This window comes from Lissotriton helveticus, chromosome 7, assembly GCF_964261635.1.
Source record: "Lissotriton helveticus chromosome 7, aLisHel1.1, whole genome shotgun sequence".
Taxonomy (NCBI): domain Eukaryota; kingdom Metazoa; phylum Chordata; class Amphibia; order Caudata; family Salamandridae; genus Lissotriton; species Lissotriton helveticus.
In genome coordinates, this window is record NC_136068.1 from 439,541,467 (window position 1) to 439,555,437 (window position 13,971).

At 45.6% G+C, this 13,971-nt stretch overlaps 1 protein-coding gene across 7 annotated transcripts in view; it reads left to right on the top strand.

Moving 5' to 3' along the window:
- Positions 1-13,971, top strand: part of SGF29 (SAGA complex associated factor 29) — a 215,530-nt gene that overhangs the window by 127,758 nt on the left and 73,801 nt on the right. For 4 of the 7 annotated variants that reach the window (XM_078652345.1, XM_078652344.1, XM_078652342.1 and 1 more), the window contains one exon: positions 13,634-13,799. In XM_078652345.1, coding sequence (XP_078508471.1) covers positions 13,634-13,799 — 166 coding nt within the window. The remainder of the gene's footprint in view (positions 1-13,633; positions 13,800-13,971) is intronic. The other 3 variants (XM_078652347.1, XM_078652343.1, XM_078652346.1) reach the window with 1 other exon arrangement.

Genomic DNA, 13,971 nt, shown 5'->3' on the forward strand with positions numbered 1-13,971 from the left:
AGTAGATGGCAAATAAACTGGTTCTCACCACATTGTAACGTCTGAGGATTTTCTACCCCCGATAACCCTGCACCATATGTAGCTGTAGATACACGTTTAGCCTTGTAAATGTGTATCAATTCCTTGAACGGTTTCCCGCCTATTTTGGCGGAGAAATTTCTCAAGGCACCGATGGTCCGTGTGAAAGCTAATTTTCTGGCAGCTACCGCTGCATGCCAGCTCCCCCTCCTATCGAAGGTTACTCCTAGATAGCAAAACCTATCTGTTTCAATTTTTTGGCCTTCTAAAAATATTGGGCAAGACATCCTCTTTAACCCTGGGCCACAGGACATTGTGTAAGTTTTAGAGATATTCACTTTTAAACCTCTGTCCCTCATGAAGCTGGTAAATTTGACCACGGACGCTGTAATCCTAGCCTAGTTCGTGACATTATCGCTGCGTCGTCGGCGTATAATAATAATGGCACAGGTGTCCCATTTATGGAGGGGTAGTCATGTTGTGAATCCTTTAAATATTGTCCGATAGAATTTACATATATGGTAAACAGGGGTGCTAATATGCACCCCTCTCTGACCCCCCTCAAAAATGGGAAATTTATCCGAGCACTCCCCCTGGCGTCCAAATCTCACTCTAGCTCCTGCATCCTTATATAGTTCTTTAATAATGGTTACAATTTGACAGTCGATGCCCAAGTCAGAAAGGGTTTTCCATAATAGCTCATGGTCCACGCAGTCGAAAGCGGAGGTTAAATCAACAAAGGTGATGTAAAGTTTTCCGCCAAGCACCAAGGGCCAAGTTCAAACACTGTTCCACGGTCCCTTTCCCTGATCTGAAGACATACTGCAAGTTAGAAATAGCCTGATTTTTCTCCTCCCAGATTTGGATCCTATTTAGGATTATTCTGCCAGCCACCTTCATCAGTGCATCTAGGAGCGATATTGGCCTGTAGCAGATAGGGTCATTTCTATTGCCTTTTTTAAAGATTGGCACGACGATGGTGTCAGGCCAAGATGAAACAAACCCACATTGGTTGGCCTTGTTTAACAGGTTCGTGAGCAAGGGGACCTAGAGATCTATCTCTGCCTTATAGACATCGATCGGAACGCCATCGGGGCCAGGTGCCTTGCCAGATGAACTTTCTTTAATGGCTTTAATGACCTCGTGGCAGTTGAAAGTTATGTCTAGGGGGAATGTGGTTGGATGGATAAGATCGCTGGAACTAGATGTAATGTCGTTAGAAGTGTTCATACTAAGTCCACACATTGGTCTGTTGTAAAGGTGTTTGAAGTGGGTCACCCAAGTGTCTCCTGTTATTGCTACATCTATAAAGTCCGAAACTCTACTTTGCAGATATGGAGCATTTACCACTTTCCATAAGGCCCTGTTATCTCTCCGTTGTGAGGCCTCACGTAAGGACGCCCAGGCCTCCTTCTTTAAAGTAGCTTTCCTGGTATTAATAGTCATTTTATATGTCCCTCTGGCTTGGCGGATTAGGTCAGGATTTTTGGGTGTACTCTGCAAAGCCTTTTTTTAAAGTTTTAGTGCCTTGGTGCACTTACTGTCGAACCACCCATGCGCTTTATTTGCGACACGTATATGTTCTCTAAACAATAGATTCTTTACCGCTATTTGGATTCTTGAAAAGGAAGCCATTACTTTAGCTGGTTCCTCATCGTGTGCCAAACATACCCAAATATCTTCGAGGGATGACAATATTAATTTTTTCAGGAACCCGGCAGGCTCAACCTTCTCCCATTTAATGACCTAACCGTTTTTAGCGGCCAGTTTGATCTTTGGGGTATAAGGGAGATTACCCTTTGTAATTCGTGTCTCCCCGCTAATTTTTACTGTGAAAGAGATGGGGTAGTGGTCACTAAGTAGGGCCGAACCTGTTTCCCATGTACTCACAAATCCCGCATGATCAGAGGACATTAAAGTAAAATCAATTACGGAATTGCTCCCGCGTCCGTTATAGGTCGGTTGGAAAGGGACGTTCGGGTTGCATAGCTCATTTACGAAGGACAGATTAGGGTGGAAGGTGATATCATTAAAGATATTACCTAATTTTGAGTGGACAAAATGAGTAGGGCTGTCTTCCCTGTGGTCGGCGAGGCCGCAGAGGCCAGTTGCGTGATGGGGGCAGACAGTGCAATTAAAATCACCGTCCCAGATTATCACCTTCTCTCCTGTTGTCTGGTCTCTTAAGGATGTTAAGCTAGTCATGAGATTATGAATTGTGGACTCTATCGTGTTAAGAGGCACATTATTATAGAAATGTACTAAAATAATTTTTTGTGATTGGCCCCATCTAAACACCAATACCTGATAAAACGCCGTACTCAAAAACGTATGAACTTTTATGTCCCCTGTCGTTGCGACATAAGTGCAGAGGCCTCCTTTGTTTCTGCCCTGTACACTAACCAAGGCTGGTGTGTGAAAGGTTTGGTAACCTATAATGTGGAGTTCCTCTATCGTCCATGTTTCCTGTAAACATACAATACTGTGCTCCGTGACAACATCTAGCCAAGATTGCTGAGAAACCTTAGTTAACAAACCCGCTACGTTCCAAGATAGGAGGCTATGAGAAGGATTGCTCCACTTAGCACCTGTGTTCTTTAAGAGGGGACTTTCTCTGGTTCTAATTTCCTTTGATGGAACACGGTCCGTAGGAGCCAGGGGGACTGTTAAAAAATGGCTATCATCCCCAAGTGGATTGATAGCTTCTTCCACAGCTATGTCGCTGCTTAAAACAGTTACATTTGAATCATATTGGTCCTCTACAGTACCGAGGGTGTCTTCCCTCATATACTGATATGACACTATAGTTAGAATCGCCATTACGAATCGTAGATTGAGACAGTAACCATCGCGGCTTGCTGACTAGAAACAAACGGATTAACAGCAGTGAATTAACTTCATTGGACGTGCTATTCATTGGCAATATAGGCACAAGAATCCAATGCCTATTAGGATCGTGCACATTTAATTCAAGCCTCCCCGTCTTGAAAAAGACCCGCCGCGACCACCGAAAGGGGCGCAGAAGGGTCGAAACGTCGACGCAGTTCTTAGGTTCAGGATGAAACTGTGGTTTTAAATCGAACTCTGGCCTCTTTTGTATATAGGATTTTTAGATATAACCATTGGTTGTCATTTGTATATATTGTGCACCCATTCACTATCTCACTCTGCACAAATGTCACGAAATTGTATTTTGAATATAAATTGATTGCATTGTTTGATATAAAGTAAACAGCTCGATACAGAATGAAGTAATTCTGATATATATAAAAAATTGAGCAATATTTGATGGTTGTCTTTGGGGTTTTTTGTTGTGTGTGTTGAAAGTACAATTAGATGTATTACATATATTGTAGTTTGGAAATAATTGCAGGTCCACCCGACAGAACCACTTTTTCTTGAAACTATAGTTAACGGGGTTGTTGATGTTACTACATGTTCCCCCGGAGAGTTCCTTGCCTGTCAATCTAGGTCGTCCAAACCCGAGAAAGCATTATATCGATTTGTTAATGGGATTGACCAATGTGGAGTATATGAGGTAAATTGGGCGGGTTGTAAGCTCCCACCCCAGTAACTATCTCGTTTTTCTGTGAACCTACGACCGTGGTGTGTGAGTCTCCATTGATTAGTATTTATGTTCTTTGGTGGAAAAGGGACATAAGTAGTGTGTTTAAAATTGTTATGAAGATCACGTCTACCCCAGGATGTCACCAAAGACTGTGGATAAAAGTAACTCAAATTCCTGGTCGATATACCTTCATCTCCCCGCTCTAGGTACCAGTCAGTTATGTGAGTAACCGCCCTTTGGACTCTGAAGTTGATGATTATTACATCCCCAGGTCAATCTTTGGGTCTCTGTCCCACCCAGGCCAGTCTTCTCACATGCGTTATCTCTCCATCGATATTGGGGGGCAGTTGCCTGTTGTTCGTAAGCCAATGGACCACTTTGTTCTTTAATTCAAAGTAGTCTTCCCTCTTCCCTTCTATAAGTTCGGGGACCCCTGTGAGAGCAATAGCGTATGGGGCCGCCTCAGGTGGCAGATCTATGTGGCGATTTATTCTTTTTGAGACTTTCTCTGAGGGATGGGCCTTTTCAATAATTGCATCTTTACCTTTCTCTTTAGAGGGTGGGTGTAAATTTGGGATAGTATCAGCGGTCCCTCTACTCTTTGACTCCTTGCCTCCTGACGCCTCAGTTATTGGTTTCTCAGCTCCCATTGGCACTTTCACACCCCCTGTGGCTGCTTTCTTTGGAGCTCTGTGGGCTCTCACACCCCCAGTTGGCACTTTCTCAGCTACCTTACTGAACAGTTTGGGGCATGGCGGCGTGGGCATATCCCCAGTAGGAAGACCATTAGTATTGCTGGGGTTGTGCCCGCTATTAGTGTTGTCCGTTATGAGTGCTGCTAATTCTTTTAGAAGTTTAGTGTTTGAGGTTGTAACTTCCACTAAGCAACTCAGATCGATACCCATCCTTTTTACCCTCTCTGTTAATGGGAGAAGTAGGGACCTGACTAGGTGTTCCATGTTTTCCAGGGAGCATTGCTTTTGGACTTTCTCTGGGGAGTGTGGTTTAAGCGGGTTAATATTGTCCTGAGGTTTTAGCGCCCTCCGTGATTGAATCTTTTTTACTACTATATTCTCTCCCGCGAATGGGTTTGGAGAGATTCTGGGTGCTTTGGTTCTCCTCCCCCGCTGAAAAGGTCCCCCTCTCTTCCTTTTTAATGAAGCTCCTGGAGCTGGTTTTATAGCCATGACTTTGCACTTATTAGTCTTGGGAGTGGGCTTGGGCAACTGTAACAAAGAGGACTCCTCCTGGGAAAAATCCACAGAGGGCTCCAAGTTAACCACCTTAGCAGGCACCCTACTAGTTGACTTCTGTGGAGGTGAATAGTCTTGTAATAAAAAGGGGATGCCAATGTCTGTAATGTAAATGTTTTCATTACTTAGCGTACTGTGTGTGGGTGGGGTCGTCGTTAACCTTATTGAGCTCAAAGAGGATCGTTTGTTTTTCTGGAATTCAAAGGACAGGCAGCTCTCTGCCACAGAGATTTCGCGGTCCAAATTCAAGACCGCCTTTGTCAGGAAAGCGTCCAAGGTCCCTCTGACGCCTCCCCCCGCCGGAATTTTAGATCCTTTACTAGCTTTAGTGGTCATTTCCTATCATGTATACGTAGGCTACACCAACAACTAACCAACAACAGTGACCGTTTCCGTTTGAGAGCAAACGCACAGAAAACGGAAAAACAGGGTTTGGGTACTGATAGTAGTTGAGTGTGGGGTCCCCGCAGTATAATGGCTTGCAGTGCGTAATTGCTCAGAGAAAAACAATGTGCTTACTGTTATTATGTCCATTTGGTGGGAGGTGGCCCAGCCCAGCCTTTTCCAGTCTTGGACGGGCTTAGACGGGCCCGCCCTTGGCCCTGCGCAACCCGCGCGCGTTCCCGCGTCGCGGAAGTCCAGGGTCAGTTTTATGCGCCAGCGAGCGCGGATTCTCAGTGTGCGGCATCCGGCTAAGGGTCTTGGGGGGGTGTAGTTTCCCCGCTCTGCGGCCGCGGCCTCAGATGACACAGGCGGCGGCGGCGGGGGAAACCGATAGCAGGCACCCTTGCGTCTCCTCCTCAGGGATTCACGGTGGCGGCAAACGAACAGCTGACAGGTAATGGCCCTCACGCTTTGCTTATACAGAGCTCCCATTTCGTACCATTTTAAACTCATCAAAAAGTTCATGTCGAATCCCTGTCTTTTTGCTCAGGAAGTGGAGGGCCTTATTTTTGAGTGTTGGCCAATGTTCTCGAGTGCCCGGGGGGAGAGGAGGTACGTTCACTAGGATGACCGTATAGGGTGTGGCTTCTGGGGGAAGATGGAGACTAGGTAACATAGCTAAGCCCCCTTCTGTACCTTGCTCATCCTGTCTTCTGTTAGCATCTGCCCCACACTGCTGTGACAAGGGAGGAATACTACTTATATTGGCACTAGTAGGGGGGGGACAGGCTACATCCGTCGCTGGTTCTACCCGATCAGCACTTCGTTGGGCATTTAACAGGTTCCCCCGCTGTATCTTATGTACAGCCCCCAAGGAGTTACATTGGGCCTTCTCATTAGCCTGTGTGGTGGGTTGCTCAAGATCCCTTTGGATGCTACAAGCTAAACGTTGTTCAATCTTATTAAGCCTGGCATCAACTGAGTCTAATCTCTTAATTATAGGATCAATGAGGGCTGCTATTTGCTCTCTTAATAGAGAACACAAATCTTCTTGATTGAGATGGATATTTGAGTGGGCAGCAGGATTGGGGCCTGGGGAGTTTTCAGCCGCATTGCCAAAAACATAAACCCCACTAGATTCATTGATGGCAGACAAAAGGTTTTGTTTAGATGTGCGACGACCTTTCCTTTTTTTAGTGGGCTGTTCGGCTCCTGTCCCCCCTGAAGGTTTCTTCCCCCTAGTCTCTACCATGGCAGGGCTCTGTAAACTACGCTGAATTTGCGAAAGGGGTATCTGGGCACTAGGCAGAGAGCCTCCCCTTGATGGTATAGGTTCTAGTGAGAGCCTACGCTCTGTGGCCTGTATCTCCTGTTTTAGGACCGATTCGGCTCTATTTAAAAAAAGCATCTAGGGTGCCCACCACCCTATCCCCAACCTTCCTTTTACTCATGGTGATCTGAATGCCCCAAAGCCAGTCAGTGGCAGCACCCCAGCTCGCCTTCAGGCCCAGACAAAGAGTCACAAAAAGTCACAACTTACAGTTCAGTTATGAAATGTTAATAATGTGGCCCAGCCCGGCCCCCTCCGGGCGTGGAAGGGCCCGCCCTTGGACCCAATGTTTTAAGCGACTCCGGGCGCTGTAAGGTGACGTGTGCAGTGCGCTCCAACGAAGAATGCCTGGTAATGTAATCCCCAGTGGCCCGGGAGGTGTTGCAAGGAAGTCTCCACTTGCGGCCCGTAGAACGAAGAACAGAGTCGCTTCAGTAGGCAACAGCAGGGCTGGCAGGTAAGAGCAATACCCCCGTAGAAGCAAATGGCAAGGTTTAAGACAATGCCGCGCAGCGGGAGGCGCCCCGGTGTTTTAAGCACCTCCGGGCGCTGTAAGGTGACGTGTGCAGTGTGCACCACCGAAGAATGCCGGGTAATGTAGTCCCCAGTGGCCCGGGAGCTGCTGCAAGGAAGTCTCCACTCGCGGCGCGTAGAATGAAGAACAGAGCCTCTTCAGTAGGCAACAGCAGGGCTGGCAGGTAAGAACAATACCCCCGTAGAAGCAAATGGCAATGGCAAGGTTTAAGACAATTACATTTGGACTTCACCAACTCGATCTACCTGGGGATGCCACTTTTCTTGACCAAACTGCTCCAGATGGTGCAGAACCAGGCAGCAAGACTGATCAACCAGCAACCCAGGTGGTAATCTGCCAGACTTCTTTTAAAAAGATTACACTGGCTTCCGCTTCCTCAACGGATTGCCTATAAGACAGGTTGCCTAGTCTTTATATCACTACTTAGAGCCCCAAATTTATTAATAACTTACTATCCAGGTATACCCCTTCCCGTAACCTCCGCTCAAAACATCTCCAGTTATTAACTATTCCTAATTTTATACGGAAACGGCACGGAGGCTGCCAATTTGCATACTTGGCCCCACAACTGTGGAACTCTTTCCCCCTGGAGATCCGGTCTTGTACGGAACTACTGAAATTTAGAAAGTTGCTCAAGACATGGCTATTTGAGCAAGCACACAACTTATACTCTTCTCCGGTTCTGACCAGTCAGAGTAGCGCCATGAAACCTCTTGGTGTACTTGCGCTTTATAAGTTCTTTATAACATTATCATACCATCACTAACTAATGTTTCTTACAGATAGATCGTTACCGAAGGTAAGTAACTTGTGCGTCACGAATGGTAACTGCATCTGCAAGTTCTTCATCCTTTTTATCAAATGTTGGGCCACCCAGACATAGATCTGTTCGCCACACATTTAAACACAAAATGCCTAAGCTTCGCCTCCAGGTATCCACACCCACTGTCCAAAAGCAATGCGATATGGATGAACTGGTCTGGCAGATTTGCGTACCCTTTTCCGCCTCTCCCGCTCTTTCCGTTACTGGTGCGCAAGCTCAAACAACAGTCTCACAATGATCCTGCTTGCTCCAACATGGGCCCGACAACCATGGTTCACAACACTGATAGAACTCTCAGTAGTTCCACACCAAAAGTTGCACCTTTCCCCAAAACCTCTCACACAGAACCATAGAGACATAAGACATCCAGATCCAGCTCAACTGAACATAGCGATCTGGCTCCTGAAGTCTTAGTTTGGTTACCTCAATGTCCCACCAGACTGCATGAACGTCATTAAAGAGGCTAGACGTCCTACCACTAGAGCATGCTATGCAGCTAAATGGAAATATTTGTGATTTACTGCAATCACAACACAATCAATCCACTAGATGCTTCAATTCAAAACATTATTGGTTATCTCCTGCATCTACAAAAATGTAATCCAGCGAACACATCCATACGGTTACATCTTGCTGCTATAGCAGCTTACCTACAAAACAGACAACACTTGTCATTGTTTAGAGTACCTGCCATCAAAGCACTCATGGAAGGCCTTAAAAGGATAATTCCTCGAGAGTTCCACCCTCTCCAGTATGGAATCTAACATTGTCCCTACTAGGCTCATGGGTCCCCCATTTGAACCTTTACATAAATGTGCGGTTTATTTCCTCACATGGAAAGTAGCTTTCCTTGTGGCGATCAAATCTCTTAGAGTGGGTTGGCATTAACCATACAAGAATCATTTTTGCAAATACATCACAACAAAGTGGTTTTTAGGACAACCCCGAAATTCTTACCTAAAGTAGTTTCAGCTTTTCACCTTAACCAGTCTGTTTAGCTCCCGGTCTTTTTTCCTCAACAAGACTCAGTAGCAGAATGGGTTCTTCATACGCTTGATGTCAAAAGAGCTGTTCTTCACTACGTTGAAAGGATAAAAACTTTCAGGAAAACTTAACATCTTTTTGTAGCTTTCTCACCACCACATAAGGGCAATTGTATATCAAAAGCTGGAATTGCCAGGTGGATCGTTCAATGCATCCAAATATGCTACCAAAAAGCAAAGCGTTTATTATCCGTCCCCCCTAGAGCACATTCCACACACAAGCTAATGGCATTCTTAGGAAACATCCCCAAGGATGACATTTGCAAATCCGCAACATGGTCTACACCGCACACTTTCACAAAACACTACTGTGTAGATGTGCAGGCAAAACAACAAGCTAGTGTGGGCCAGGCTGTACTAAGAACACTCTTTCTAACTACCGCAACACATAAAGGTAGCCACCGCTAAAACAGGACTGCTACATAGTCTATGCAAAAGTTTACGATCTACAGCTCATATGCCTCGAATGGAAAATGCTACTTACCAGTATGCATCTGTTCTCGTTATGTGGAGCTGTAGATTCCTATACGCCCTCCCACCTCCCCGGATACCTTTATGTGTTGCAGTACTATCTTACTTAGATATATTACACATGGACATCTTTTTCTATTTCTTACTAACTCGATCATCACCCTCTATGGCGAAAACAATCTGGAGATGGAGTCGATGCCCATGCACACTACTAACCACAGGAGGAGTCACCTATCTCATGACAACAAACACTTCTACAAGAACAAAGTACAAACAACGAACACCAGATGGCGATCTATGCAAAAGTATACGAATCTACAGCGCCACATGCCAAGAACAGATGCATACTGGTAAGTAGCATGTTCGAGGAATATGAGCTTCAGATTCTACACTTTGCACTAGATCGCCACCTGGTGTTGGGCTCGGATGATTGCATGTTGTTGTCTTGGAAGAAGTCTTTTGTAGTCACGAGATGGGTGACTCCTCCCTTGGACAATAGTGCGCATGGGCATCGGCTCCATTCTTAGATTGTTTTTTTCCGCCACTGGGTTCGGATGAAACTTTTCCGGTTCGAAATCTACTTTTCAAATACTTTGACGCGTAAAAACGTATTCAAACTTCACCAAACTACTTTCGATATCGATAAACGTCTACTCCACTCCAGCAGCTCGATTCCGGTTGTCGACGCGGGCCGTTGGGCCTATCCACGCCATGAGGCCTACACCTCATGGAAATGACGCTATTCAAAAGTTGCCAGAGTGTGGAGCACAGTTTCCACACAGTGACCATCACGAGGTCTGTAACCTGTGCTTATCGCCAGAACACTAATCCAGCTGCACAGCCTGTGCATCCTTTCGATCCAAAAAGACTATTCGAGATTGGAGGGCCCGTCGACACGACATGCAGAGATCAGCTCTGGAACCGGTGGATATCTTCGACGAAGAAGTTCCGCTCGTCCCCGAAGAAGATTCAGACGATCTCCAAATCGTACCTGGGGCAGAAGATTCCGATGACTCTATACATCGGGTCAGCGCGTGAGTACTACTGTCCCATACCCAGCACCCAAATCGAAGGCAAAGGTCAACACTGCCTCTGGGGCCCTGTCGAGACCGAAAAAACACTCCAAAAGCCCCGCCATCGAGCCCGGCTCTGAAGAAAATACTCAAGCCTTCCGGTAGCTCCTTACCGAGCAACCCGCACGTGCCGATCCCACCAGCTCCCTCGGCACGAAAACCAAAAGAAGTCCCGGCTCCAAAACCGTCGACTTCTAAAGACAAAACTATGAAGCCTGCTTCTGACGCCTCGAAGCCGTCGAAACCAGCTTCCACTTCGAAGCCATTATCTTCGGTACCGAAACCTACAAGGCCTGATTCCGATGCGCTCAAGCCCTCGAAACAGCCTACAACTCCAAAAACAATACCTTCGGTGCCAAAATCTACGCCAAAGGACACAGTAACAACTCCTAAGGCTAAAGACTAGAAGCAACCATGCCCGGAACCGAAAAAATCTGCGCCAGCAAAGGTTCCACAAGGAGAAGACCTTTTCCAACCTGATCCTCTACAAAAGAAGATCTACAATGACCTAAAGACAGGTCATGTATCCACTACACCACACAGGAAGAGTAAATCAGACACAGCACCTACACCTGCAGTGCCTGTCAAGAAGCACTCTGCCACATCTCCTATGCACCCTTCTACTCTTATACTTCCTTCTCCTTCATCTCCGGTTCCCCTTAACATTTCACTTCAAAATTCTCCTGAAAACTCTCCTTCTCATTCTTCACCACATACACCTCCAAATGATGATGAGTATAGCATAGGGAGAGGGGTAGACCCAGATGAGCCTTTTCCCTACCCTATTGATGATCCAGATTGGGAGTACCCAAACCCACAAGATGTGCCAGATATTCCTGACCCACATTCATATCCATCAAAACCTTCTCCCCCAGAAGACAATATTGGGTTTAGGCACTTACTGAATAGGGCTGCCATCTATCATGGGGTCACCATGCATTCAGATGAGGCAGAGGAAGACTTTTTATTAGATACGTCTGAACAATAACAAAAGTCTGTTCAAATTCTGCCTATGATTAAAGGGGTCATCAGACATGCTCCAGAAGTATTTAAAGATCCTGTACGTGCTAGGATCCTAAACCCTAGAATTGAGAAGAAGTACAGGCCTGCTCCTGGGGATCCTGCCTACATTAAAGGACAGCTATCCTTAGATTCTCTAGTCGTGACAAATGCTAGAAAAAGAGCAAACTCACAGACATCAGGTGAAGCACCACCCCCTGATAAAGAATCTAAGGTGATAGATGCTTCAGGCAAAAGGATAGCTGCACAAGTTATCAATACATGGCGTATAGCTAACACACAAGCCCTCCTTGCAAGATATGACAGGGCTCACCATGATCAGTTAGAGACACTACTTCAACATCTACCTGAACAATATAAGGCGCAGGCAAACGACCTTATACAAGAAGGCAAGTTAATTTCAAATGCCTCAATCAAGTGTGCACTTGATGTAGCAGACATTGCATCTAGAGCTGTAAACACTAGTGTCCTACTTAGACGTCATGCGTGGCTACGCATTTCAGGATTTAAGCAGGAAGTGCAAACTACCATCTTAAATCAGCCATTCAACCAACATCAATTGTTTGGACCAGAGGTAGACACAGCACTTGAGAAAATGAAGAAAGACACAGATACAGACAAATCTATGGGTGCTTTGCAATCCACACAAGCTAGAGGCTCCTTTCATCGCTCCTTTTATAGAGGAGGCTCCAAACAGACTGGAGCAGACAATACAGCTTCCTTCAAATCCAATACACAGACATCCTCCAGTAAAGGATATTTTAGAGGAGGCTATAGAGGCAACAACAATAAAGGAAGAGGTCGAGGTAACAACAATAATAGAACCTCTTCCACCACAAAACAGTGACTTCCCTCTGCTCCCCCAACAGCACTCCACTCCTATAGGGGGCAGACTAACACAGTTTCTACCTGTCTGGAACACCTCAAAAAGCTATCACCATGCACTTGGTTAGGCCTTGCCTCCAACACATTTACTTCAGAAACCATATGTACCCCCTATATCAGCTGTGTGTTTTTAGTGTTTGGTTTCATTTGGCTAATATATAATGTACAATGAAATGGGGTGCTTTTGATGTTCGATGTAACAAAGAGTTAAAGGTTAGGGGAGGTTGGGGAGAAGAGGAGGGTGTTCCACAGCACTCTGGAATTAATATGTTGAAACAATGGCTTTATGCACTGTGGTGGGTTAGCCAAGATATTTTTTTCTGAATTCCAAGGGGGTATTGCCTGGAAAGAGGTTGAGGTAGAGAGCATTCTTCTCTAGCATTTCTATGGCTTGAGTCAGGCAGGTGAACATTTCCAGTTTTTGAAGAGGCAACTAAAGACTGAAAGCTTTTCTGTAGCGACACCGACTTTTATCAGAAACACTTGAAATGTGGTCTTAATCCTAGGCTACTGGCGCCTCTGGGTGGAATTTACACACGTGGATTAGGTTAAAGCAACTGTATGGGACGGTGCTGAAAGGTGTAGAGAACCACTAAACTCTACAAACTTTGAGCCTCAACTCCATATACAAATTACTTCACTCCCCAGCACACGTCAGATTTACAAAAGGTTTCCCTATTATGGTCGAAGACAGGTCAATGTATCATAGTCATACGCCCACACGGTTCAGTCAAATTCAATATCTCCTTTTTAAACTTCAATTCAGGTATCTTCTACTACTGTATTCCTTGAACAGCACGTCGCTCCACATTGTGACTGCGTTCGGTTAAAAGCAGTCTTGGGAATTGGAACCCCAATGTGGGTTGGAATTATCACCACATTTCAAAAATTACGAATTTGAAGCATTAGTCTTGAGGAAGTCGCAGGAACAGACTCCCCAAAAGCGACACGTGCTGGCTGTGGCTGTTTTGACTACTAAAAAGACAAGAACGAGGAAATAAAACAACAAATAACGGGATGGAATTGTTGATTATTTACCTGTATGACTATGATACATTGACCTGTCTTCGACGACTTTTATCAGGACCAGAGTTATCTGGTGCTTTGAAGGTGGCTGCAGGGGTTGCTTCATTGGCATTTGCAGTGTTATGTGCTGTTTGAGGTATGTTAGAACCAGATTGTAAGTGTGGTTATTTGGCCTGTTTTCTCCAGTTCTGGTTCTCTCTCCAGCAGGCGTCACACTCTGAGCCGGCGCCGCATCATCCCCTTGCCGCAATGGAAGGCAAATCCTGAGACCGATCCAGAGGCTCTGTTCCAGAAGGATCAGCTAGTGCTGGCGCTGTATCCACAGACCACCTGCTTCTACCGGGCACTTATTCATGGACCTCCTCAACGGGTGAGCTCAGTGAATATACTGCCTCTTTCCACAAACTGTATTTATTTATGTATTTATTTATTTATTTAGAGGTTTTATATAGCGCTGGCTGGACCCAGGGGTATCAGAGCGCTTTACATTTTTGAGACAAGAAGGTCAGTAAGACATGGGTCACACATAGCATAAATTAGTA